This window comes from Numida meleagris, chromosome Z, assembly GCF_002078875.1.
Source record: "Numida meleagris isolate 19003 breed g44 Domestic line chromosome Z, NumMel1.0, whole genome shotgun sequence".
NCBI classification, from domain to species: domain Eukaryota; kingdom Metazoa; phylum Chordata; class Aves; order Galliformes; family Numididae; genus Numida; species Numida meleagris.
The window spans coordinates 32,322,843-32,349,526 of record NC_034438.1 but is presented as its reverse complement, the minus strand read 5'-3'; the positions used below and the strand labels follow the sequence as shown (position 1 = coordinate 32,349,526).

Below are 26,684 nucleotides of genomic sequence, written 5' to 3'. Positions count from 1 at the left end.
CCATGGTATTTGGTGCCAAGGAGTTCAAGTGAAATACAACTCTGCAACAAATGTTTGGAAGGGAGGTGGCAGGCAGACGGATGAGCTGTACTTCCCTTCAGTCGCCATACTAGCACATAGCAAATCCTATCTATTGTAATGAGAAGGCAAAACGAACTGATGTACAACAGGCATGCTTTGCTTCAGACATAGTTCTGTGTCAGACACTATTTTGTCAGACTGCCCCTCTGCTGCCATCTGTCGCATGGCAACAAAATGTAATGGAATACTGTTGGGAAGGTTCAACCTCTACTGCGATACCACCACCATTTGCCACTGATGCCGTGGGCCAACATAAGAAAATAGGAGGCATTACTTTCAGATGAGTCCATGTACTTCTTAACTGATAAAGTAAATAGAAACATTTTAGAGAAACTGGTTATCTCAGTCTTGTGAGCTGACTTAATAACAGGTGGCTTGAATTAACTAATTAAATTACCAATACAGCTAAAATCCAGGGTTATCTCTTGAAATAGTTTTTGAGACCTACAGTATCTTTACTTAAGATGTTTATAATGACTACAGTTCACTCTAAGACTAGTGGAAGAGTGAAACAACTCACATTATTTCTAACAATACTCTTTCCATTGGCTAATATGGAATTTTGGAGCCAGAAATCACAGTCAAGCTTCAAAGGCTCTCACTAACAATATACTCTCAGGTCATTTGGCATACATGCCACATGCCATGGTGCCATGATGTACTGAACTGGTTTAATGTTTGCTCTGGATACCCCCTCCAAGCAATTGGAAGAAAAGAAGGTTATCAGGAGTAGTCAGCATGGATTCACCAAGAGGAAATCATGCCTGACCAACCTGGTAGCCTTCTATGATGTCATAACTGGCTGGGTAGCTCAGGGGAGAGCAGTGGATGTGTGAGAATACAAGAAAGACTGTTCAGAGCAGAAGCTGTGGAGCAAGATAAACAGCTTGAGAAAGCAAGGCTGAGAACCAAGGACACCTCCAGAAAGAAGAGAAAAACAAAGTCAAGTAAGCTGCGTGATGGCCGCGTGATGATGACCATGATTGGAGGAAGAGAGCGTGGCTAGGAACGACTCATGGCTTTGTTTGGATAAGCGCATGCATGCACGGTTAAGGAGTGTTTGTGGAATGCTTTGTTCACATGTAAAGGCAGGTGAGAAAGTTAAAAAATAAAACTTGTGAATGTATATATGGGATGCTAGAACCTGTAATAAATGATCTGGATCATTCACATCTGAGTCCATGTCTCAGATGCTGCATGCATGTTGTCTACTTTGACTTCAGCAAGGTGTTTGACAACATCTCCTGCAACATCCTTTCTGTGAAACTTTGAAATTGTGGGATAGATGAGTGGACGGTGAGGTGGATTGAGAACTGGCTGGCTGGCAGAGCTCAGAGAGCTGTCATCAGCAGTCAGAGTCTGGTTGGAGGCCTGTAACTAGTGGTGTTCCCCAGGGGTCCAGACTTCTTCAGTATTTTCATTAATGACCTGGATGAGGGGATAGAGTCTACCCTCAGCAAATTTGCTGATGATACAAAGCTGGGAGGAGTAGCTGACACACTGGAACGCTGTGCTGCCATTCAGCAAGACCTGGACAGACTGGAGAGTTCAGCAGGGAAGAACCTGATGAGGTTTAACAAGAACAAGCGTAGAGTCTTGCACCTGGGGAGGAATAACTGCATGCATCAGTACAGGTCAGGGGATGACCTGCTGGAGAGGAGCTCTGTGGAGAAGGACCTGCAAGTTCTGGTGAACAGCAGGTTTGCAAAGAGCCAGCAGTATGCTCTTGTGGCCAAGAAGGCCAATGGTATCCTGGGGTGCGCTAAAAATTGCTTGGCCAGCAGGTCAAGGGAGGTAATCCTCCCCCTCTACTCTGCCCTGGTCAGGCCACATTTAGAATACTGTGTCCAGTTCTGGCTCCCCAGTTCAAAAAAGACAAGGATTTCCTAGAAGAAGTCCAGTGGAGGGCCACAGAGATGATGAAGGGCCTGGAGCGTCTCCTGTAAGAGGAAAGGCTGAGTAACCTGGGTCTGTTCAGACTGGGGAAAAGAAGACTGAGAGGGGATCTGATAAATGTTTATAAATATCTAAAGGGAGGTGGAGCCAAATGGGTCAGGCCAGGCTCTTCTCAGTGGTATGTAGTGATAGAACAAGGAGTTATAGCTTAAAACTTGAACAAAGAAAGTTCCATACAAACACGAGTAAGAACTTCTTTATGGTAAGGGTGGCAGAGCACTGGAACACGCTGCCCAGAGAGGCTTTGGAGTCTCCTTCTATGGAGATAGTCAAGACCCGTCTGGACACCTACCTGTGTGACTTATTGTAGGGAACCTGCTTTAGCAGGGGGGTTGGACTCGATGATCTCTTGGGTCCCTTCCAACCTCTGCAATTCTGTGATTCTGGGATTCTGTAATGTCCCTAAATGAGACACATCCCAGCCTTTTCTCAGCTGCGTATCTGACTGGAATTGAGTCAGAGGCTTCAAAGCACAAATGCAGTCCCTACACAATCAGCAGCAAAACCTCTTTATTGAACATGAGGTTGCAATAGTAGGAGTTTCTGATTATGGTAGCCTACATGGCCAGAGGATGGAAGCATGTACATCTGTTTTGGAGGTCTTCAATTTGTTTAAATACTCGTAGCCTTGATATGGATAATGTGTCAAGAGCTAAAAGGAATTTAAACACAAGTAAATAAATAATTAAACAAAGAAGAAAATAGAGCTCTGTATTTCCTGCAATGTAAAGGAAATTCTTTTAGGTACAAATTACCAACTACACATTGCTGTTCTGCTGCTAAGTAATACAGTCTGAACTCAGAGGTAAAATTCTTGTTTCCATGTGGGAAGAAGAACATGTTCGTGTATACATGACATTTTGGGTTTGGCTTGGGGGAATCTTTTTGGTGAGTGAAGAGAGAGGTTGCATTCAGGCATCTTTATTGCTTGGTGATTTGGACACATTACAACCATCTGTTCAGATGTTTCAATCCAGAACATGTTGTTTTGAGAGCAGTGGAAAAATAACAAACTGAATAGAGAAAATATATTTTCTGGTGAACATAACTTTGAAAAACTTTTTTTGTAAGAAAATTTCTGTAAGGTGGAGCTGGACTTTTTCACTTTTCTGGTAAAAATCATACAGGATATGAAGAAAAGGTATACAAACAGGATTAAGCTAAGTAAGTTTACCATTTCAATGTTGTCATTGGCTGTAACTACTAAAAAATCTATGGGAAAAACTTCTCAGTTTCTTGAAGCCTTAAAAGTACCACATGACAGAACACAGCTTAAACCATTAATAGCACCAGACGTTAAAAAAGGAAAAACGAACCAATTAAAAATTAGCCTCATTAAATTGCAGCAATACACAAACATCTTTAAAAGTTTATTTAACAAGATACTTTGCAAGAGGTGATCCACAATATACCATACAAACATCAGGCACCACATTAGTTGAAAGGAGACGGAGAATACATTAATAAATTTTATTTTCTAAATAAATACCATGACTTAGTCTGGCTTTTCATATCATAACAAAAATGAAGGGTTGATTAGAATACTTTCAGAGGTTCTTTCCACCCTCATTACTTCTAAGCTTCTGGGATACATCCATTGAAAATAAGTGGGATAAAAGTTAAACAAGAAGAAGCATGGAGATAAGGCTGGGAGAAACAGAGACAAAATATCTTGCTGAAATAGCAAAAAAAAAAAAAAAAAAACCCTCCCTGCATGTAAACAAGAGGAGAGAGGCATACAGAATGACTTTTTTTTCTGGTTCTCAAAGATATAAGGGGATACACAAAATAATGCTATAGCCCCTAAGTTAAGAATGCACCTGTAGAAGTGTTGTGAGAAACTAGCATGCAAAGAGTGTTTGTGTAACATTGATAAGAGCATTAGAGGCTGCCTGAAAGGTAGGTGCCCTGATTGCATTATGCTTTCACTGAGAACAGCTTATACAACCTGCTTCATATCCACAGAAACAAAGTATGATAACTGAGGTAAACCACTGGACTTTATCCAAAGTGCATTACTATCCTTGCCCTGGCTTTGGGAAAGAGGCAGGACTTCCTTAAGAGGAGAAAACTTTATTTTAGATATTGTTCAAGCCTGTGTTTGTGCTAAAATATCTGGTAACTACCTGACTAACCTTCTTTTAATCCTGGACATTTGAACTAGCAGTTCTATTTACCTTCTCAACACTATGGACAGGATTTGCAACCTGCTAGTATGATGAGTGAAGAGAAATACAGCTATCAGATTGAAGGAAATGGTGGCTCTACTTTGATGTTAAGATGGATACCACTTTAAATTATTGAAAAATATGAGTGTTTGAAACAGTTGTGGATCTTTGAAAGTGTCTGATAGAAGATGAAGGTCTACGTATTTAAAAATAAAAAAGCAAAACCATTGTACTAATATATTTATTGAAGAAATAGTGCTAAGATTCTTAACTTCCAGAGAACATTCTTAGCAAGACTAACAAAAAGGATTGAGATGAGGCAGCTTATTAGGGCAGAAAATATTCTGGGGAATAACTGGGACTGAGATCAAGGTAAAATCTGAGACTTCTTGCTGCAGGGCAAGTGTGTGCATGTTTGGTTTGTGTGAGAGTAGGGGGGGCAGTACACAAAAAAATAATTGGATTATCAATACTAGCCTCCTCATGCAACTATGAGTACACATCAAGGCCCTCTCATGTGTTCTCACTCTAAAGAGATCACTAATGTTGCTGTACTGGTCTCTGGAATACTGTTTGTAAACTACTGACTAGTTCAAGATTGTGGAAATGAACAATATTTTGATACTGGTCCCTTAAGTGAAGGAATTACTTCATCTTAATTGGCGTAACTATTGCTAGTTATAAAAATAAAGTTGCCTAGATTATGGCATGGCTGTTACAGTCCACAAGGAAAAACACTGTCACCTATTTTTCTGTTTCGGCTGTTCCTTCTTCCTTTTGCTGAAGGTCTTTAAGAGTTAGTACCTCTGCTAAATAACTGCAAATGTTTTTTATTGTCTTCCTGTCTTCTAACTCAGAAGTTCCATTGCTTGATCTTGAAAGATATTCTTTGAACTTTTCACTCCAGTCAGCAAATGTTTTGTAGCATATTTACAAGAGCAGACTCGTGCAGTTTGTTGGTTGAGTATGTTCATTATGTTAATTGCTAGTTTATGAAATAATACTTCCAGAACTAGGTGGGATTTAGTTTCTGTCTTGCTCACTTGCCATACCTCGGAATTATAGAATCATAGAATGGCCTGGGTTGAAAAGGACCTCAAAGATCATCGAGTTTCAACCCCCCTGCTGAGTGCAGGGTTGCCAACCACTAGACCAGGCTGCCCAGAGCCACATCCAGCCTGGCCTTGAATACCTCCAGGGACGGGGCATCCACAACCTCCTTGGGGAACATGTTCCAGTGTGTCACCACCCTCCGAGTGAAAAAATCAGGCAAACTGCTAATTCTTTTGTGAATGATATCTACAGTTCTTCTACTTGGGAGAGTTTGAGACAGTCCAATCCTGCTGGAAATTAGCTGCGGGAGTACTAAGGCAACTTCTTCAGCTTCTTTTATGGCAGTCCTGTTCTCAAGCACAGTACTCAAGAAAACTAGATCAGTACCAAGTGCTTACATTGAAATTGGTTTACTCGTCTATCTTCACTATCTGACCATGAGAGTTATAATAGGACTTTTAATCCCTGTTGGATCTTGGTATTTGATTATAGAAGCTTAAAAAATCTTTTTTTTTTCCTCATTGGTCTGTGAACTCTTATAACCAGGCAAATTTCCAATGCTATGCTGCAGGAGGAAACACAGAGCCGTCCAGTATCTAACTAGTGTTAGCACAGCAGATGCAGGTGCTGGATCTCAAGGTGATGGAAAATGCAGTTTGCCTTCTGTTGGGTAGGAATTCTATGTTGCTGTGTCGGGCAGAGGACAATGATGTCTCAAGGGCTCACCTGCTCTGTCAGATCTCAACTAAATCCTTCCAACAGGACTACTGGAATTTTCCCTGAAAGATTAGCAGTCAGCTCATAATCTTCCTAATTCTTGCTGCAAATATACCTACATTCAAATGGATGGAAACACCAGCTGCCTGGGAACTACAACATGCTTTGTATTTCATGGGGATTAAGGCCTGTTAATTCTTGTCTATACTGCTCAGAAGCTCAGAAGTGGTTTTTGGTGGATTGTTATTGTTGTTTTGACCTTCAAAAATGAAAAGCTACAAGAAAGATGAATTTGCGAGGTTTTTCTTCAATGATTAGATTTCAGGTGTCAAGAGTAAGCATGATAAAATTGATTAAAGCCAATCTGAGGGCTCTGAGATAACCTTCTGACTATTATTACCATGACTTTGATGGGAGTGTGCCCAGTGGCAGCCTGTCAAAGACAAAGCAAAACTCAGTAATGCCTCTGCATTTCACAGGGCCTGTATTCAGACCTCAGTAGTATTCTTCATGCCTCAGGGACCTGTGTCAGGAATGATATGATGTAGCTATCTCTACCATGATCATTTAGCATATAAATTTGTTCTGACCAGAGAAAGACCACTAGCAGATACAGCCGTAACTTGTCCAAAGGAATATAAATGAGCTAAAGGACATGCTGGCGAGCAAAGAATACTATCATAAAACCAAGGTCTATCAAGAGCTAATCATGATGAAGTTGTGTTGACCTAAGCCTTGACCTTCAGTGTTAATTAAACCTCTAACTCCAATGTAGACGTCTCCTACACATAGAATAATTACTTATAACTACAAACTCTGTACATTAGAGTGGTTTTTCCAACCTAGCCTTTTAAGTGATGGTGCTATAGCCTTCACTATTTTGTATGAGAACGTAAGAGACCAGACTAAGTTTCCATTCATGGTAGCCAGAACTGGCAGTGTTTATCTGGCTATGTGAGCAAATGTTACAGCACGCGGTATGTAACTGGTTCCTGCCTTCAAGGACCATGGTCCCAGCACTTGAGGTTCCTATGCATTAACTACCTCATACACTCTGTGTTAAAAGCTGCTTTAGACAAGGAGGAAAGTCTTCTTCTCCAAACAAAGGACATCTTGGATTTACAGCTGGAGAACCGAAACAGAGGCACATCTTTAACAGAAGACGATAACCTGTGTGATTGTGGTAAACGGTGTAGAACTATGGTATAATGGTTCCATGAATTTTAGGTGGAGCTGTGTGGGCAGTGTTAACTGCTCTGAATCAAACACACAAGGCATGCGTGGGCCTGTCTGCTGCATCTGCACCATAAACACTTCTGGTGTGTTTCAGATCACTCCTGGAGAGGTATGTAACAGTCCTGAAGCATCTTCCAGCAAGTTGCCAGTGAAGAAACTCACACTGGTGCAATCAGAACATAGGAGGACGGTGAGTCAGTAACACCTTACTTGCAAAGAGTGCTATCTTGTAAAACAGAAGAATGCACTCAAGTGAGGGTACTGAAGCGTTACCCTGAAAGACCTCATCGGCGCGAGGCAGGCCAGGAAGTGTGTTTCCCTGAGGTGGTAACCTCACGGATGCTCTCACCATGAAGCAGCGGGCAGAAGTTAGCACTCACAGCAGCAGCTGCCACACTCAGTGATAGAGAAAGAGCACCGAGAGGACTCTTAACGGGGCCAGCGGCAGCCGCAGGGCGACCGAGACTCCAGCTGAGGCTCGCTGCAAAAACCCATCGGAGAGTGCGGCGGCCAAGCTCGACATCCTCGGGCCCCGCTGCCAGGGGCGCCCTGCGCCCCGCGGCAGAGCCGGGCAGCGCCTCGCGGCCGCAGAGCAGACGGAGAGAGCGGGCGCGTTGCCTGGGGCGGGGTCTGCCATGCAAACGAGGGGGCGCGGACACCGGACTTGTGTGGCGGTCGGGGAGGAGGAGGCGAACGCCGCTCCTCGCAAACCAGGCGGCCGGGGCAAGGACAGGCGGTGGCGGGGCCGGGCAGGGCAGGGCCGGGCGGAGCGAGGGCGGCCGGGAGGCGGGGACTCGGCGGCGGGGAGCGGGACGGGGCGCGGCGGCCGCGTTCATCTCGGAGCGGCGGGCAGCGGAGCGGGAACATGGCGAGCGTCGGAAACGGCACGGAGGAGAGCGGCGGCGAGGAGGTAACGGCGGGCTGCGGACAGCACTTCGGGCCCTGGTGACACGCTGTGGGGGCAGCGCAGGCCGGGCCTCCTTGCCCGCATCCCGCCCGCCCCGCACTGCGGTCCCTGTGTCCCGCAGCCGGCCCGGCCCGGCCCGGCCGGGAGTTGAGGAAAGTTGCGGTGGGGGCGGCCTCTTCCCCTGCAGCGCAGCGAGCGGCCGCCGGACCGCGTCTTTCCTTTCCTCTTTATTTTTCCCCTTCCCTTTTGAGCTCAGCTCCGAGTCAGCGCTCGGCTCCGCGCAACTTCGCCTGCCCGGCGGCGGCGGGGAGAGGCGGGCGCGCCGGCAGGTGTCGCGGGCTCCGCCGCCGGGAGCGGCCGTCCCGGAAGATGCAGTGAGTGCCCTGTAGGCCCCGCGTGGGTGGGGGCGGCCTGGGGAGCGATGCGGAGCAGTGCAGGGCCGGGCAGGTGTGAGCTGCTGCTGCTGTCACCCTTCGGCTGCTGCCCAGTGAACGGTCCAAGCACAAAGCCTCTCATCGTAACACCGCTACCCGAACGTTTCTTTTTTTGGTGTTCTCTCAGCCAGAAGGATGCACTGGCTGCGTCGCCACCGCTCTCAGCAGTGTAGCACTGGGAGCGGGGTCTCCCAGGCAGGGTGCTCCTGAAGGAGCAGCTCCCAGAGGCAGGGAGGGCACGTGTTGCCGTGCTTATCTGCCTTCTGGCTGCGTGCTCTTAAAGCACTACTTTAAGTGTTGCTTATGCTCAACAACTCTTTCAGAAAAGGTTTGTAACACACAGCTCCAGCAGAACTTAGCTGTGGGAAATTTATGAATCACAGAATAGATTTTATCCTGTCTTTTTTTTTTTTCTTTTTGTTTTTAAAGACCTTGCTAGGGTGAATTTTTAAAACAGACACCTGCCATTGCCCCGTTGCTGAGATACGGTGTATACCTGTAAAACAGAGAGGCTGACAAGTGCATGTGTGTGTAGGACTGGGATGCTGTATGGTTCTATACAACGCTTGTGTTCTGTATTTGGCAGTTACAGAGTTGTTCTTGCATGAGACAGTAGAAAACCAACTTGATCCTTTCCTCAGTTAGAAGGTGTGGATACGCCAGTGCCCGCACCTCATGGCATTCTGTAAAATTTGGTGCTTCCTAACTCTGTAGTGTGGAGACGTAATGTGAAATGCTTTTATCTCATTGTGTGTTGGGGTGAATCATTTAGGGCACCAAGTACAGGCAGTGATCTCTGGGAGGCAAAGGTTTGTTTCCCATGTAAGGAGTGAGTAAGTACCAGTGGGAACAGGTTATTAATCAGCTCCTGCTGCTATTGGTAAGCAAATAGGTGGAATTCACTGTCAGTAGAACAGGTAGTTAGCAATATAGCCGTAGCCCAACTGTCCTGTATAAGCAATATATATTGTTTGAATATTATTCAACAAGTTTGCTGTCAAGTATCAGTACTTTGTCTCTTAGAGGAAAAAAGTGCTTCCGTACCACACTGTGTAAAAGATGTAAAAGCACCTGGAAGAGGCTTTACTTATGCAATAGTATGCAGAAAGCACACGAACTTTTTCCAGATGAGCTCTGAAGAGCTTGTATTCTCTATGGAAACTTGTGCTTGACCTGCTGGAGTATGAGAGAGTTGTGAATGTGCCAGAATATGTAATAGAGTGAGGACTTCATGTTTTTCCTTGTAGAGTCTGAAAGTTCAAGGAGGAAGGGCAGATAATGGCTTGATCCTGGGAATGGTCACTTCTGTAACAAAACTTGTCCATACCACTGAATCCTATATCTACAGGCTCACAAGACTTTACTATTAAGCTTGATGTTCTGCACTTCAGATGTGAGCTAGTTGTTTTTAAGTGCCTTTTTGTTTTTTTTTTAATTAAGTGTTTAAGTGGGGGAATGTTACTGCTAGTTATGTTCTTGAAAGCATTGTGGTTTTAAATGGTGTTTACATGGAACATGAAATATATGAACTGTTTTTTTTTTTTTAAACATACTTAGTGCTGTATGAATGTAGATCTTAACATAGCATTTTTCTCTGAAGGAATTTGGGAATACTTTGTTCATCCCCGAAGCTTTAAGTATGTTCTTGAAGTTGTTTCCTACCTGTAGGGAACCTAACTAGGTCCCAGCTAAGAAGACTGCTCTAAAGTCCAAACTTAGTGGTGCAGTTAGCTATTCACTACTGAAGTCAATGATGATATAAACTATGGTTTTCCTTATGCTTCCTTGTAGCTCAGTGAAATATTTATTTTTCCTGGTTTATGCCTTGTCCTTCAGCTGTGGCTTTCCAGTGGGCATTAGAAGGAAGTACTATGAAGTGTATGCCTTTGTTTAATTCCACAGACTATGCAAGTCTAGCAGTTTAGGTGTTGCTTTTTTTTTTTTTAAAGAACAACAACTGGAATTGAAGACGTAAGCCTTCAAGTGTGTTCACACTAAGTGTGAATGAGATAGTGTTGTGAGTATGCTCATCTGGCAGAAACAAATGGTTATCAAACTCAGGATTTTCCTATGTGATGATTTCAAGGTGCTAAGAGTGTGTGTGTGTTCCTCTACCAGGATTTATTTTCCTGGCTGCTGTGTTATCAGAGTGAGTATCCACCTGTGATGTGTTTAGTTGTGAACTCAGAACATACGCTATATGCACTTCAACAGCTATTAGCATTGAATTTGTATACTAAAAGTATTCTTATTGGTATTCTTCTGGAACAGGTTGCAAATCTAGGGCAGATATGCTTGGGGCAAAATAATATTCCTGGCCACAGCGGTCTTCAAGCAAAACTTTAAGCCTTCCCCTTCTCCCCCCCTCTACTGTCTAAAGATTACTTAAAATAGTGGGCCAGATCTGCTTCCCATTAGGTTCACTCTGTGCTGCCCTGGTTTTTCAAAGTCTTAAAGCCAGCTTAATTGGTTACTTGGGGATTCCCTATCCATTAAGAAAAAACAAACAAACAAACCCATCCTTGGTCTTTGTGCCTGTGAGGGTTGTGCCCAGAAAAAAAGGATCATGCTCAAGAAGTATCTGGGTGCTACAGGCAAGTCTTGTTTGGCCACAGCCAGCTAGGCTAAGGATTATGTAGGGATCTGAAAGTGATTTTGTGCCCTTGCTTTGGTTAACTCTAAGGCCTGTATTAAGGACAAGTTGATCAATTCAGCTAATATGTGCCTCAGCACTAGCCTAACTTGTTAAGGAAAATTTGTATTCCTTAGTTCTCTATTTAAGTACTCAAAGCTTTTTATTCACAGTTGCTGCAGCTACTGCACTTGTAATCAAACTATACTATAGAGTTCTTGTTTTCACCAGTAACCTAATATAGTAATGTACTTCGTATTAAAGAAGCCTGCTGTGCTGTCCATTCTCTTGCAAATGTTTACTCTGATAACTTTTTGCTGCTTTGGCTGATAATTCTAGCCTGGAAAAAGAATGCCAATAGGGAGAAATGATTGTAGCTGCCCTCCTCTTCCTCCTGGGAACTTTAGGAAGCTCAAGCAAGCTGATATGGCACCTTTTTTTTTTTTTTTCCTTAAAGTGAGAAGTTTTGTGAGTTGGAGCTAAGAAGGAGTAGTGAGGGCACTTCCTCTCCTGAAGCATGGTTACTGTCAAAGAGACAAACCATACAAATCAGGTAAGGACTGCTTAAGAAGTAGATCTTGCTGAGTTGAAGGACTCGCAATTTGAACTTCCTTTTTTCAACTTATTCTAAAGGCTTGTGTTTTGGGATTTGCTCAGCTGTTTCTCCTGTTCCTGTTTTGGCCTTTCCTACTACCGGAGCACATCACTGTCTGAGCTGAGGGGAAAGCTTTCCCAGCAGCACAGATAAGAAAAGGACCAAGGGAAAACTAAGTAAGAGTAACAGTTTCTTCCTTAATGAATAAAATTAGGCTGCTCTTTCCATTTCTGAAGTTCAAAGGTTCTTTATTTTAAGTAAAATATGCCATGACCTTGACAGAATGTCATTTTACATCCATTTTACCCATAGATGTACTTATTGAAAGACATGATTTTTTTCTTGTGACCTCAAGATGTGTTCTTCAATTTTTCTATTACCTACTGGTACTGTTCAGATATGGCAAACTATTTTTGTTTATATTTTTCCATGTTCTAGTTGGCATCCTGAAGCTTGTTTTGTTCATCTGTTTGAGCCCCTTGTTTAACTGTGAATGAACTTGAAGTAGTGTGACTTAAGTCTTTGTTAGTTTCCTGGAGAGGTAGAGGAAGCATATGTAACATGTTCCAATTAAATTTTCTTATTTAATGTTCACTTTGGTTGGTTCTCAGAGAGAGGTATGTGAGAAAAAGTGGGGTTATAGTGGTTAATGGTTTGCAAGTCAGTGCAAACATCAGTAAAGCCTGGTTTATGGCTCACTGCGTGTGTACACACAGCTTCTAGTGGTAGTAAGGTCCACTGAGGAAGCAGACATGGCAGAATGTGGGGTTTCAAAATAACTACGTTATTCAGTACGCTGAAGATTTCTTCAGTGAAAACACGAAGGAAAATATTACAGGCTGCCATGATATGGGAAGCTCAGGATGCCTCTTATAGAGGCAAAGCTAAACTTTTGGGAAAGCTAAGTACCTGTGAAGTGAGACTGTTTCAATCTCTTACAATTTGCCTTTACTTCTCTCTGACTTTTTTTTAAATAGGGAAATATTTGCTGTATCTATAGAGATAAAAAAAAAAAAAAGCTGAACAAAAAGGAATAGTCAGTTATTTCTGAAGGTTTTGTTTTTTTGCACATTGAACTGTGGCTGTACTGTTGTGGAAAGCAGCATCTAAGATTTTTTTAATGAAGCATTTACTTTACTTTGAGCAATGGAAGTTACTGACCTTGCAGGTATGGCTGTTTTCGTAACTGTAGCTACGAGTTCTCCATCCATTGTATTAGATGGTTCTACTTTATACAGAAACTTAGAAAGGGATAGATTGCTGCTTCTTGTTGAGTAAATCTGTGTGAGAATTGTGATTTTGTGGAAGCACATCTGTTTCTGCAAATATACACTTGCAAAAGCAAGGAAAGCTTCAAATAAATAATGCTGCTTTCATTTCTTTTGTGGCATGAGGACGTCAGGCTGGCATCAGGAACACAGCCTGGCAGACCACAACCATTTGGTGTGCAATGATATTCACACTCACTGCTACTTCTGGATTAATAGGAAGAGTATTATACTTAAGGGAGAAGAAATAGTGAGGCTCTAATCTCTTTTTGAAAAGAGAATGATATCAGACAAGACTTGAGAATTTATTTTTAGAGGTGAGTCTATGCTGCTGTTGATGTGTGTTTAGATGATAGACTGGATCTGTCCAAGATTCTTGTGCCATAGGTGGTGAGGTGCCTGCTTGGACAGACCTGTCTGAAACAGGTGAGAAGTTTGTGTTAAGTGTTAGAGATTTTTCCTGCTTTTTTAAGCCCTTTCGGGGTCAAGAACACTTCAGCTAAGTTAGTAATAAGTAAATGTCACGAACTGTGGATGTATTCCCAAGTACCGAGTACTAAAAGCAAGATTTTTTTTTTTACCAAGCAAGAAAAGACTTACCTGCCGTCTTCTTTGAAGTCGGGGAAGTGAGATAATTACCACACAGCAAGGCAAGATAATCTCATACCTCCGACCTTAGTTGCAGTGATCTTTTGTCATGATGTGGTGAGTGTATCATGTTTTTATTCCACTTCTCTTACTTATTCACTGTTCAATAGAGTAGTAAATAAAACTTTATGAAGTAGTGTTTGAGTGTGTAGCAGTGCTTTGGTTTCTTCCCAGGATCTAGAATCATGCACATTCTTGCTTTCAAGAAATCTCTTCTTGAGGATGTTCAAGAAAAGAGAGAGAATGTTTTGTAGAAACATAATTCTGAGGGTGGTTGTTTTTGTCTTTGGCACCTATTGACAGTACTGTAGGTTCTAAGAAGTGTAATGTTTAGGAGGTGAGGAATAACACCTGGCTATAACTGGTAACAGGTTGCCAGTAGAAAGAAATACTCCTACTAGCTTTAAGCTGAGGGAATTTTTGGTTATAAAGGTAATGTCCTACTGGCTTTTATTTTCACCAAGAACTGATAGACTAGAAAGAAACTGTTTTATTTAGATTGTCTACCTTGTGGCAGTTGTTTACCAGTCCAGTGGGATAGCAAGCTAAATGAAGTATGTTTTTTTTGTGTGTGTTTTTTTTTTTTGTATCCTGTTCTGCGAAGTTTTTAAGCTTCCAGCTTTCATTTAATGTTTTTTTGTTTTTAAATAAATGTGAATGCTAATTCATTGTTAAATGGCTATTGTATGGTTGTGTGGCAAAAGCTGAGTTTGCTGCTAAATATTCCCTAGAGATATAGAATTACCATTTGTGGCTTTGGAAAGGAAGCCTTTTAGATGAGGCAAACTTGGAAGGGTTTTTGAGTTCTTGAAGTTCACCTGGCTAGAAAGTGCTGAAGAAATATGCCATAAATCTTAAGTACTGCGTGTTCTCTACAGAAGTTTTCTCCCATTTTAATTCAGGGAGACAACACTGTATGATGAAAACTGTTGCAAATAATGACTTTGAAGGGAGAAATAGTGTATGATGGGAAGTTTAAGAGCTTCTTGATTTTTTTTTTTTATAAACTACAAAATAAATACTAAAAAAGCATGAGAACTGTAATAAAAGTAGATTATTAGGGCCTTCCCTGCAAGCAAAGTATTTTGAAAAGTAATCTTTTTAACTACCATGAGGAAGAATAATTTTTTTTCTGAGCCATTTGTATCCAATTATTATATCTTTATAATGAATTATTTATCTTCTTGTTTTTTGTTTTTTTTTTGTCAGGGCAAGCCTGAAGGTCTTAGGAAGTAAACATTGGAGCCAAAGCTTTCAGCTAAATTTAAGTGTGTAAATTTAGAAAAGAATAGAAACCTCAAGACAAGATCCATTGGTGTAAATTTAGAATTAACGAATATGTCAATCTATGCCTGGTAAATACTTTTCATACCAAGATTCTCCATCTGTACAACTCTGGAAAATCCATTTAAATGTATCTGCTAACATACTGTTGCCTGACACCACTGAAGTAGCTGACTGTACTAAGTTGCAGTCTGCTGAGCTTAAGCAAAGTTTCTTTAAAGTCTTAGGAAAGAGAGATTTGGTAGTAGCTTAGTGCCTGTCTTTTAATGTAATTTGTATTAAATAGCTGTATATGGCTATAGCTCCCTCTGTTGAGATATCTCTCTTACTTATCAGCAGTCTCTAGAGTCTAAAGATGACCCAGTCATTTGGAAGATAGCTAATGTTCTTCCAGTTTTCAAGAAAGGCAAGAAGGAAGACTTGATAGCCTGTCAGACTCTCTTCATTGCCTTGTAAAGTTATGGAACAGATTGTTTTGGGAGTTACTGAAAAGAGCTAGAAAGACTATGCAGTCATTGGTCAGTACCATCGTGGGTTCATAAAGGGGAGATCATGCATTACTAACTTGGTATCTTTTTTTTTTGACAAGGTTACCTAGCTTGTGGACAAAGAGAAGGCAGTGAATGTAGGGATTTTGTATTGTACCAAAGTTTTTATTAGTGTCTGTTGCAGTACCTGTTGTGGTACTTCTCAGAACAAAATGCCCAGCATAAAGCTGGACAAGTGCACAATGCATTTAGCCAGAGGGTCACGTTCAAAAGGTTGTGGTAAATGGGGTGATGTTAGGCTCCACCAGTCACTAGCAGCGTTCACCAAAGCTCAATTTTAGTGCATTTCTCTCTTCTTTTTTTTTTTTTTTAATTTGTGAACTGGACACAAGAGTTCAATGCACATGAATGAGGCTTGCAGATAATACTAACGTAGGAGGAGCCATTGATACTTTCAGGGATAGAGAGGCCTTACAGAGAGAGATGATCAGATTGGAGTGCATGAAATTGAACAAAAACAAATGCTCGATTTTGTTCCTGGGACAGTGCAATCGTGGATGCACTTGCAGGTTAGGGTAAAAGTGGCTGCAGTGCAGCTTTGCACAGAGGGATCTAGGGGGTTTTGGTAAATAGTAAGGTCAGTACGATTCAACAACATGCACTGGTAACCAAAAAGACCATCCTTATTCTGAAGTGTATTAAATGCACTATAGCTAACTGGTTGAAAGAAGTAACTGTCCCACTGTGCTTGGCACTAGTGCAGCTTCCCTTCAAGTAGTGTGTGCGCTTTTGTATCTTCCTTATAGTGAGGAACCCAAAAAATATTAGAGTGAGTCCAAAGGAGGGCAGTAATAAATGGTGAAAGAGCATGACTTGTGAGGAGTAACTGAGGATTCTTGTTTTTTTTTTTTTTTTTTTTTTTTTCCCCAGCTTGGAGAAGATCATGTGATGACTTCACTGCTCTCTACAGCTTTATTGTGGTGGGGGGTGGAGAGGGATGTGCTGACCTTTTCTCTCTGGTGATAGGTGATAAGATGTGGGGTAATGTCATAGTGTTGCATTTGGAAGTTCAGATTGGTTGTTAAGAAGAAGTTCTTCATTAGAAGGTGGTCAAGCAGTGAAACAAGCTCGTGGGGAAGTGACCACAGCCCCCAGCATGTTTGTGTTAAAGAAGCATTTGGATAATGTTACTAGGTATACGTTTTAACTCTTAGGTTACCCCTTGGGAGTCAGGAATTAGGCTTAATGACCCTCACAGGTTTCTTCCAACACAGGGTATTTTGTGATTCCAAACTGAACTATTTTTATGGTAGACTGAGTCATGCTGAGAAAATCAGAAAGTATGAGTTGGGTATCTAAATTTCAGAGTAAACATACTTCTCAGTGAGTCAGCACCAAATGAATGTTAAAGTCCAAATAAAAAAAAACCGATTATGGTAGGCTGTCTTGAAGTCCATCTCACTGCTTTGGTGGAATTTTTGTCTTCCTCTTGAGTTCATTCAGTAATATGGGAAAGTACACAAGTAGTTACTCAGACTCTAGAACTCTGTATATACCTCAGTGGTGCCTCAGAATCAATTGTTTAGCTTGCAAGTGTTTCATCAAAGGTGACTGCAGTGACACAACTAAAGGACTTATTATAAACAGAAAAAGGTACGGAGACAACGATTCAAGGTTGAGAAGTGGGAAGGGGCTTATATTTTTCCTCTGAATAGCTGAAGAGTTGCAAGCATGGCATGTGGATTGTGATCAGTTTTAGCTAGTCTCAACACGCGCACACGCACACAACAAACAACCCCAAAACAAATTTAAAGAAGCCCAGCTGAAACCAGCCCCCTTGGCCAACAGGCAATTACTTCAAATTCCTGTCAGTGTGTATGTTTGTCCTGCTAGTAGAATACAGAAGAGACTCCTCAGTTTCCTGGAAGAGCTAGTGTTGTTAATGTGCTTGCATATTTTTTTAAGCCTAGATCACTTTACTATTGTGAATTGTTTTGTGTCTGTGAAAGTACTCTGCTGTTACAAGGAGAGGTGGAGTGTAAAAAGGAGAAGCTAAACTACTTTTGATAGCAAGGCAGGATATAGAACCTATATTCTTAGTTGTCTGTGAGGCATGTTTCTCCTGCTCTTGGCTATAATCATAAATGATTTGGGTTGAAAGAGATCTTAAGCATCATCTGCTGCAGGCAGGGACACCTCCCACTAGACCTGGTTGTAATCTGAATCTACCCTCTTCTAGCTTAAAACCATTACCCTTGTTGTATCACAACACTCCCCGATGAAGAGTCCCTCCCTGTCCTTCCCGTAGGCCTCCTTTAGGTGCAAGAGGGCTGCAGTGAGGTCTCCCCAAGACTTGCTCTTCACCTGAGCAAACAAGCTCAGATCTCAGCCTGTTGTCGTAGGAGAGCTGCTCTAGCCCTCTGGTCATCCCCATGGCCTCCTCTAGAAATGCACAAAAAGGTCTGCATCTTCCTTTTGTTGGGAGCCGCAGAAGTGAAGGCAGTACTGCAGGTAGGGTCTCACGAGACAGAGTAAAGGGGGAGAACTGCCTCCTCTGACCTGCTTGCTACTCTTCTTTTGATGCAGCCCTGGATATGGCTGGTTTTCTGAGCTGCAAATGCACATTGTCAGTTCATGTTCAGTTTTCTGTCCACCACTATCTCCAAGTCATTCTCCCCAAGGCTGCTCTGAATCTGCTCACTGCCCAGTCATCAGTGATCACACACAAAATTATATTTAGCATTGGCTGGTGCTGTAGAGGCAATAAAGCACATAATGTTATGCTACCTAGGAAGGTAAAACTTAAGTTGTGTTTTGTGACTTATATCTGTTTAGATTATAAATCATGGTATAATTTGGTTGCTTTAGATCATGCAAATGAGTTAAGTCATGTGAGATTTGAAAAACATTTATAGCAGTATCCACAAACTAATAAAAAAAAGGTTTCATTTATATAATGACTACAGGCTAAAGTGAAAATGAATATGGATATCAGCAGTGGGCGGAGATCAGATGTGATGTGAATAGTTCACTGTCAGGCTGGCATAGCTAGTAGTCTGTCTGCACCTTCCATAGTTAAAAGAAGCACCCTACACCTTGCATAATGGGTCTGGCTTTTCTGTGTTATGTGCCTGAGTGCTGGAGGAAGTGGCTTGTGGAGGTTCAGTGTTTTAGATTGGACAGTGCAGTCATGTGGGGTTTCCTTTTCCATTGCATGAGTCATCACAGTCCAGTTCACCAGGCATTTACTGCAGTGTGAACTTGTGAAGGAGCCAATTCTTTGACTTCCCGTGAGTAAATGCTTAATATTACAGAGAAATGCAAAGTAACAACACTGAAGGAGGGAAAGTGCATGTGAACAGTGTCCTAAACACACTGGCATACTATAAGTGTAACCTTATACTTATGGTGATGTGTTAACGATCCCTTGGGCAGAACGATCGAATCCAGCAACAACTGTATATTCTTTCTGTTGTTATTACATTCTTTGTAAAACTTCCAAAGACTTTAAATTGCTCATGACATCAATAAGCTGTATCATATCTGTGTGTGACGGAGGAAACCGTCCATCTCTGTGTCTTCAACAAACCTAAATACACAAATAGGTGGTGTGACTTCTCTGTAGGAAAATGCATGCTGAATTCAGTGCATCAGTGTATTTTTTCTGGATGCTGTAGCTTTCCTTTAATGCTTGAGGAAATAAGCAAGCTCTGCCTGGGGATCATACTGGATGAAGAGTTAAAATAGAGGGAATTTTGACTTAAGAAACAAAGTCATAGCCATGTGACACACAGCAAACTTAAGGGGGATCTTAGTAAGTTAGCTCTTACTTTATGTTAGTGAAATCTGAAAACAGATTTTACTTATGATATTTGTTGATAAAGAGTTATCCTCATAAATTCAGGTGAACTGGTACACTCAGGTACAAACTTTGTTTGTACTTGGCTTTAGGTGGCCTGGAAAGCCTTCAGTTTACTGTCCAGTTGAGTCAAGATCTGATTCTTCTCAGCATAACTTAATGTGATACATGTTCTGGTTGTGACATGATATTTTCATATCAGGCTTTTGTTCGTCTTGCTCTGATTCTGGTAGAAACAGAATGGACTTTTCAGAACACATGTATAAAACAGCTAATAATTTGTTAATTTTTTTTACTAGTAAGGAAGTTAAATCTTCTCTTTAAGAGGATGCTTTTTTTTGCTCTAATGAAAAAAATCTAATTGTTTCTAGGAGAGATGGAAGATAGTCTCTCTCACTTTCTTGCATCACGGGAACAGGCTGTGCTTTGGACAAAAGTCATTGCTTTAATCCTGTACAGATGTCTTCAATTCTAGATAATGTTAGTTTCTAAAGCTCTGCTGCTTTGTTTCTGCACTTTGTGCTACTGGTAGATTAGAAGATATCCACAGAGACTTGCCTGTTCTATAATGAGAAAAACATTATCACAAATAACCTTGTTGCTATTACTGTTATTGCAGCAAGGGCTTCTTTTGAAGGAAATGATCCACTTAAGGATAATCGGTTCAGTAGATTTTCACTATAAAACAGAACTCTTTGGAGCTATGTGTGCAGCTGCTGTTACATTCTATACAAATAATTGATCAGCCATGTAGTCCAGAGAATACTTAACCGAGGGAGGGTGGGGAGGTTAATACCCTAGATGCTCGTACTAATTTCTGTTTCGTACAGCTGATGAAATAAAGAAAGGCAGAGAAAGCTGACACTGAGTCATTTTTAATACAAAATGAACAGATTGTTCTTCAGCTTGGATTCGTCTCTAAAAAGTGTTAGCAGTTCCAAAGTGGTGTCTCTATAATGAGACTTATTTAGAATTATTGATTGCATTGTAACTGATAAGCATTCTTGAATGCTATCAAATTATTCTTCCAGGGGAAATGTAATTGGTAAGAAGTGATGCTTTTGTTTAAGGTATCTGTAATAGGTATACAGTGACCCTGTTAAGTAAATAGGATTTTTCTTTGAAGCTTTACAAATCTGTATAATCAGTAAGCATTTTTTTTAAATAGACTTGTGAAGTTCAGGACAACACAGTGTACTCTTTTTTGCTATTTATGTTTTTCTTCTTTTTCTTTACTGGTATGTAGTCTTCACTGTCTACTACTTTTGTGTCCCAAGTCAAAGTTAATTTTCAGTATGTAATTGCAGCTTGACATAACACTGTGCCTTTCTGTTTTATACATTCTGAAATGCATGAGACTTTCGAGTTTTTTTTTTAAATAATTTACTTGTGTTTTGTTGTTTTTTGTCTTCAACAATGATGAATAGCCACTTATGTTGTGAGGTAAGAGGAGAGAGACTGGAGTTGAAGTTTTGCAACTTCCCACTCTGAGTCACTCATGCTTAGCATGAACTTGATTATGCAAGTAGAAACCTCGTCAAAGCTTGGTAACTATTACTTGATAACATGATCTTCACTGGAGAAAGGCTTGGGAATTCAGTAAGAACATCTAAATCTCAACCATGAACACTTATTTAACATAGATTAAAAACAAACAAAAAAAACCCCACAAACATCAGCAAGCCTCTGTTTGCCAAGACTTGCTTCTTGAGGCAGAGGATAGTATTTCAGGCAGTGGTGTGTAGTATGAAATGTGTTTCCAGCCATCCAATAGTTGCTTCCACTACTGTATGCATGTAGCTCTTGCTGTATTGGGTTTGTGGGAGGGTGATATAATCAGTCTGCTGGGCCTCATGTTTATTTCAGCTGTCATTTTCCATGCCAGAGAGGCTTTATCTACTTGGCTTGCTTAATTGCAGTGCATGTGCCACATTCATGGATAATCTGTGCAACAGCATCCATGGTCAAGTCCAGCCCTTGATCCTGAGCCCATCTATAAGTTGCATTTCTTCCTTGATAGCCTGAGATGTCACGGGCCTACTGAGCTGGAAATAATTCACCCTTGTGTTGCCAGTCCAGATCTACCAGAGCCCCTCCAATCGTAGCAGCCTGATCCACCTGCTGGTTTGTCACTGTTCTGGCCAGGTCTTGGCCTGGTTCTGTGACTAACGGGGGTGGGGTACTCATACCCTGGGAAAGGGAAAAGGGGAGAGGGAAAAGGCAGGGAGATGGGCCTGGGAACAAAACAGTGGCAGTGAGCTAAGGGAGAAAACTTATGTACTAAATATGGTAATAGAATGTGAGATAATAGAATATAATACAGTATAATTGGAATTGTAGCTAATAAAAAAATGAGTGTCCAAAAACCGAAGGCCTTACTCTAACGCTGAAGGTGAGATGGTTGGGGAGCACACACTGCAAGATGAGCAGAAAGAGAAGGGATGACAGTCTTGTGACTCCCAGTCAGTTTTTTCTTTCCCCCTGAATGGGAAACGGAATAATGAAGTCTTCTGGGAGCTGTAGTTCGTTCTTTCTCTTCTGAGAGCAGGTACAATAATCCATGGAACTGCAGCATTAACTTCTTAACTCCCAGTGCACTACATTAAGTTGTGATGTGGAAAACCGATAACAAAAATCATAAAACCATGACATGGTTATTTTAGTGTTCTTCAGTGGCACAGCTCTTTGGTGTGAGGGCATCTACGTAGTGTACTTTTGTAGCCATGTTCTCTACCCAGACATCGATATCTTTCCACAGTGGAGCTTCTCACAGTGTTTTGTCTTTGCTGCCAGTTGTTCTGCTTCCGTTGCTGTAACCCCCCCACAGGGCATTTGTCACCATTTTTGAGGCTGTACAGAGAGAGATCACTGGCCACTACTCTCATTCAGCAATATCTGAAGCCAGCTGGATTGCCTTCAGTCCTGCACATCTGCTGGATTTACCTTCTCCTTCAGCAATGTGTGCAAGTTGTCATGTAGGACTCTGTACAACAGCCTTCCATCTCTGATGCTTTCTCCCAGAATGGCAGGACCCATCAGAGAACAAGACGTATTGCTTCTCATTTTCTGATGATTGACTGTGCAGTGGGGCCTCTTTAACGCACGTCATCTCCTCCTCTCGCAAAATTTGAAGTCTTTGCCTCTGGACCAGTCCACGATCACTTCCAAGATTCTTGGATGACTGAGGTTTCCTATTTGAGCCCTCTGTGTGATCAGTGCATCCTGCCTAGTCCATGTAGCATCAGTTGCATGGTGTGTAGAGAGGACCTTCCATTTGAAAAACCAGCCCAGCATAGGCAGTTGAGGTGCTAAGAGGAGCTATGCTTCAGTACCCACCACTTCTGAAGCAGCTCAAAACCCTTCATATGGTGCCAAATCTCTTTTTTAGTTGGAGTGTAGTGGGCTTTGGATGCTCTGTTTGGATCCTGGCTGACAGAACTAGAAGTTAACTCTTGTCATGATGAAAACGTATGCTAACTTTAGTAACTTCGGTTTTCAAGTTTAACTTAGTGACAGACTGCTGAGAAGCACTGATACTCTTCTTGCTTGAACTTTCGGAGATCGTTATTTCTTTTTATGATACAAGAACAAGTGTAAGTCAGTGTTATACTTCAGATACCTTGCACTGTATTTAGCCATGCTATTGGTGTGTCACATTACTAAGATAAAAGTGAAGGTTCATTATTATTATTTAAAAAATTAGAGTGCTATTCTTTAACTGCTTCCGCTGATACCAAATACCAACCAACAATAATAGATCCTGTCTCTGAAGCATGTGAGTTCCCAGCAACAGCACTCCCTTACACATATCAAGTAGTCTTTTTTTTTTTTAAACAATCGCTTGTAATATAGCTATGACTTGAGCTATTCTTATCTGTGTGTGTTTGTTTAAGCCATAAAATAAATTGCTATGTGAAGGAGGTGGGGAAATCTGTAGAATGATGACAACTGAGGATGCATTTAAATGAGGTTTTTAGAAAGCCTCCTTTTATAGGCTATGTAATTCTTTGTGGTAGACGAAACACAGGTTATCTTGGGAAAAGCAATACTGGAAGAGTTTCCAAGCTTATAGCCATTGTCATCAAGCATTATACCATGAGCGTCCAACCTTTTGGCTTCCCTGGGCTGCACTGAGTGAAGATGAATTGTCTTGGGTTGGATATGTCGGCCAACCCAAAAGTAATGCCTCCCATTTATTCTCGTGGAAACTACAGCAGATGCAAAGAGCAGAATAAGACTGTTTAATAGAGGAAACTCTCAACTACAAAACACTACTTTTCAGCGTAGTCACCACCATTAGCTATACATTTTTCACCACTGATGAACGTTCTTGCTGCAGTAACACAAATCTGCATCAGCAGAAATGAGCTGCTGTCACCACTGCTTAAATGTGCTAGGCATTGCCTCACTCTGCTCACATCAGCTGTTTGATCTCCATAAATATTCAGCAAGAGTCAATTAATGTCAATAGGTGCAACATTTTCTGCATGGAGGAATTCTCTTCTACATATTTGCTTTGTATGCACTTTATATCAGATGCTATTTTGTCAGGCTGCCCCTCTGCTGCCATCTGTCACATGGCAACAGCATGTAATGGAATTTTGGTGGGAAGGTTCAACCTCTACTGCCATACCACTGACATCCACCTCTGATGTTGTGGGCCAACATAATAAAATAGGAGGCATTATTTTCAGAGCAGTACTTGTATACACTAACTACATAATATATTCTACAAGTAACAAATCTTATTTTAATCTTTAATATTTTTAATTGAAAAAAAAAAAGAGCAACAAAGCCATAAAACTATTGGGATATGTGACTCTGTTTTTGTGAAATCATTGCATCAGTCTGTCTTGATGGCGGTGGCAGCAATTCTTAGTGAGCTCTCCAGATGTTTGTCAGAGATTTTTGATGGAATTTTACTCTTTCTCTACTTTATCCTTGAAAAAAATTTCTCACAAATATACATACTGCAATGGTGTGGATAATAGGTGGTTGTCAAGTGAGGGATATTTTTCTCTGGGAAGATAAATCTTATAGAAATCTAGTAAAGAGACGTAATAAAATTTTTCTTTGAGTTGAATATCTGATTTCAAACTCAGAACATTCAGTTTGAAAATTTTTAGTGTATTTACATTGACTGAAAATAGAAGCACGAATATACCAAAAATTATTTTTTCAGCAGTCTTGAAACCTGTTCCAAAGTTCCTTTATCAAAATGGAAAGCACAGCTGCATTGTTTTTCTTTTTTTGCTGTTCATGGGATTGTATATGGCCAAAGTATCAAAATTTATAAACTTATTTCCCATCACTTGAGTTAGCACTGCACTGTGTCCTTCCTGTATCATGGTTTCAGCCCAGATAGTGCCCATCGCACACCAGTGTTTGGTTGTTGCAAGTGATGGGTGTGTGCCCAGAGCTGGGCTGTGCTGCTTGGCCAGGCAGAGCTGACGGTGTGATGGCACAGGGCAGAGGTTGGTGCAGGGTGGGCTGGGCTGGGCTGCATGTAGCCTGTGAGCCATGGCTTGGAAATGCCTGCTTTACTCTGTGATAGTATAGTCCCTGCTGTTTCATTAAGTGAATGCGGTGGCGTTTGTTTCAGCTTCTGAGTAGTGGTATTGGAAGAAAATGCATGATTAATTACTTATGATGAGCAGATGTTTTGGAAAGTAGCTTTTTAGTTCACATTAATTCACCAGCTGTTCTGTGACTTTGACAAAGCAAGAGGAGCTGCATCCAAAAACCCCTCTTTTTTTAGTCCTTCTGTTTTCCCATGCTGTTTAGTGCAGGATTAAGTCCTGTTTGTCAGTAGGCATGCGTGTTTCCACTTTGCTTGAAAGGTGAAGCTATTCTTTCCTACCACACATTTTTGGCTGGTAGCTTATCTTTGAAATTGTCTTGATTTTAAGACAGTTCAGCATTAGAAATGTGTTTACTACAATATCAATGCTTCTTGGTTTACTTCCATTTTCTTTAGTCCCTGTTCTTGAGTATTAACAAGCTGCTTTGTTTTTTGCTCTCTTTGGAGTTGATCGGCAGAGTCAGCAGCTGAGTTCAGATGCAGCTAATGGCACTCCTATCAAAATGAATGTAATCTGAGGGAGGTGAGACATTTTCTTTCTTCTCTGGTCTGAAGAAATCTGTTCTTGACAACTATGAATTTCATATTTTTGAAAAATTGGTTTACTAGCAAATATGTAAACTTCCTAATGAAGAAGTTAGCAAGGCAAAAATAAATTCAAATTTATGAAGCAGTAATAAAAGATATTTTTAATCATCATAAAATAGATACCTTTGTCAAACCGTTTGGTCGAAGATCATGCTGGAAATAATCTCATGCAGAAATGGGAAGAAATAGGAAGAACTATCACCTTACTTTTTCATCAAGTCAGTTTGTATGAAACAAATGACTTAAGAGATTTTCCTTTACCATTCAGCTCTCTCTGCTTTTTCAGCTGATGAGGAGTCCTTTTCAGTCGGCAAACTGAAAATCTTTCATGAGTGGAAGTAAAAGTCTTTCTACACGGGCTGTCACTGCTTCCAGTTTTACTGTGGTTTTTTTTTTCGATTTATTTTGAGCATCCCATGGTAACGTGGTGTCCAGGGCAGCCTAGATGAAAGCTGTCAGGTTTTGTTTCCCCACCTGCATTAAGAGCACTGAAATAAGGAAATAGATGTGGGAATGCTCTGTGAGGCACCTGGGCAGATCTACCCTTATGAGAAAAAAACTGAAGATTCTGTTGGAACTGTAAACATAAAACAGATCTCATAGTCTGGTGTATGTCAAGTGGATCTTCCAAATTCCCTTTTCATAGTAGCTTTTATCTTAGTACATTTTGTGGAGTCACATGAACCCAAGTGAACATCTTATCTTCTTATGTACTAGGACTGTATCTTTTGAAGTTATGCCATTGTGTTAGCATCAAATTGTCTAATTACCCTTTGACTTGACTGAGCTGAAGTTTCTGTAACATTTTGCCAGTTATGGAAAGGTAAGCTTCGTGAGGGATAGCCATTTCTGAGCTATAATGGGTGTATTTCCCTAGCTGTGAAATTTTGACTTCATCAGACTTATTAAGACCAAGCATCTTAATTTGCATCACAGACCTGTGAGTTTGATTGTTGATATTTTGGCTGCATACAAGCAAATCAAGATAATGCTTTTGCTATCTAAAACAGAAGGTCTAGCTGTTAACTTTCTTTTCCTTATGTGTTTTCCCCTATGCTTCTCTCTCTGTGAAACTTCACTGTGTTTTTACATCATCTAATGAATACAAAAATGGCCTCTGTAGACTATTTGGAAACCGGGGAAGGCTGCTAATCTAGATGGCTGGAAGTAGAAATGTCTTCGCCAGCTT

At 41.2% G+C, this 26,684-nt stretch overlaps 1 protein-coding gene across 7 annotated transcripts in view; it reads left to right on the top strand.

Annotated features, from left to right (window-relative positions):
* Positions 7,998 to 26,684, top strand: part of TTC39B (tetratricopeptide repeat domain 39B) — a 96,097-nt gene continuing 77,410 nt past the window's right edge. For 3 of the 7 annotated variants that reach the window (XM_021380424.1, XM_021380417.1, XM_021380423.1), the window contains exon 1: positions 7,998 to 8,121. Coding sequence is in view for 3 of the 7 variants with exons in the window: in XM_021380417.1 (XP_021236092.1) it covers positions 8,077 to 8,121 (45 nt within the window). In the remaining 4 variants the exon portion in view is untranslated. Of the gene's footprint in view, positions 8,122 to 11,641; positions 11,738 to 13,632; positions 13,753 to 18,670; positions 18,758 to 26,684 lie in introns of those variants that run through there. The other 4 variants (XM_021380419.1, XM_021380418.1, XM_021380420.1 and 1 more) reach the window with 4 other exon arrangements.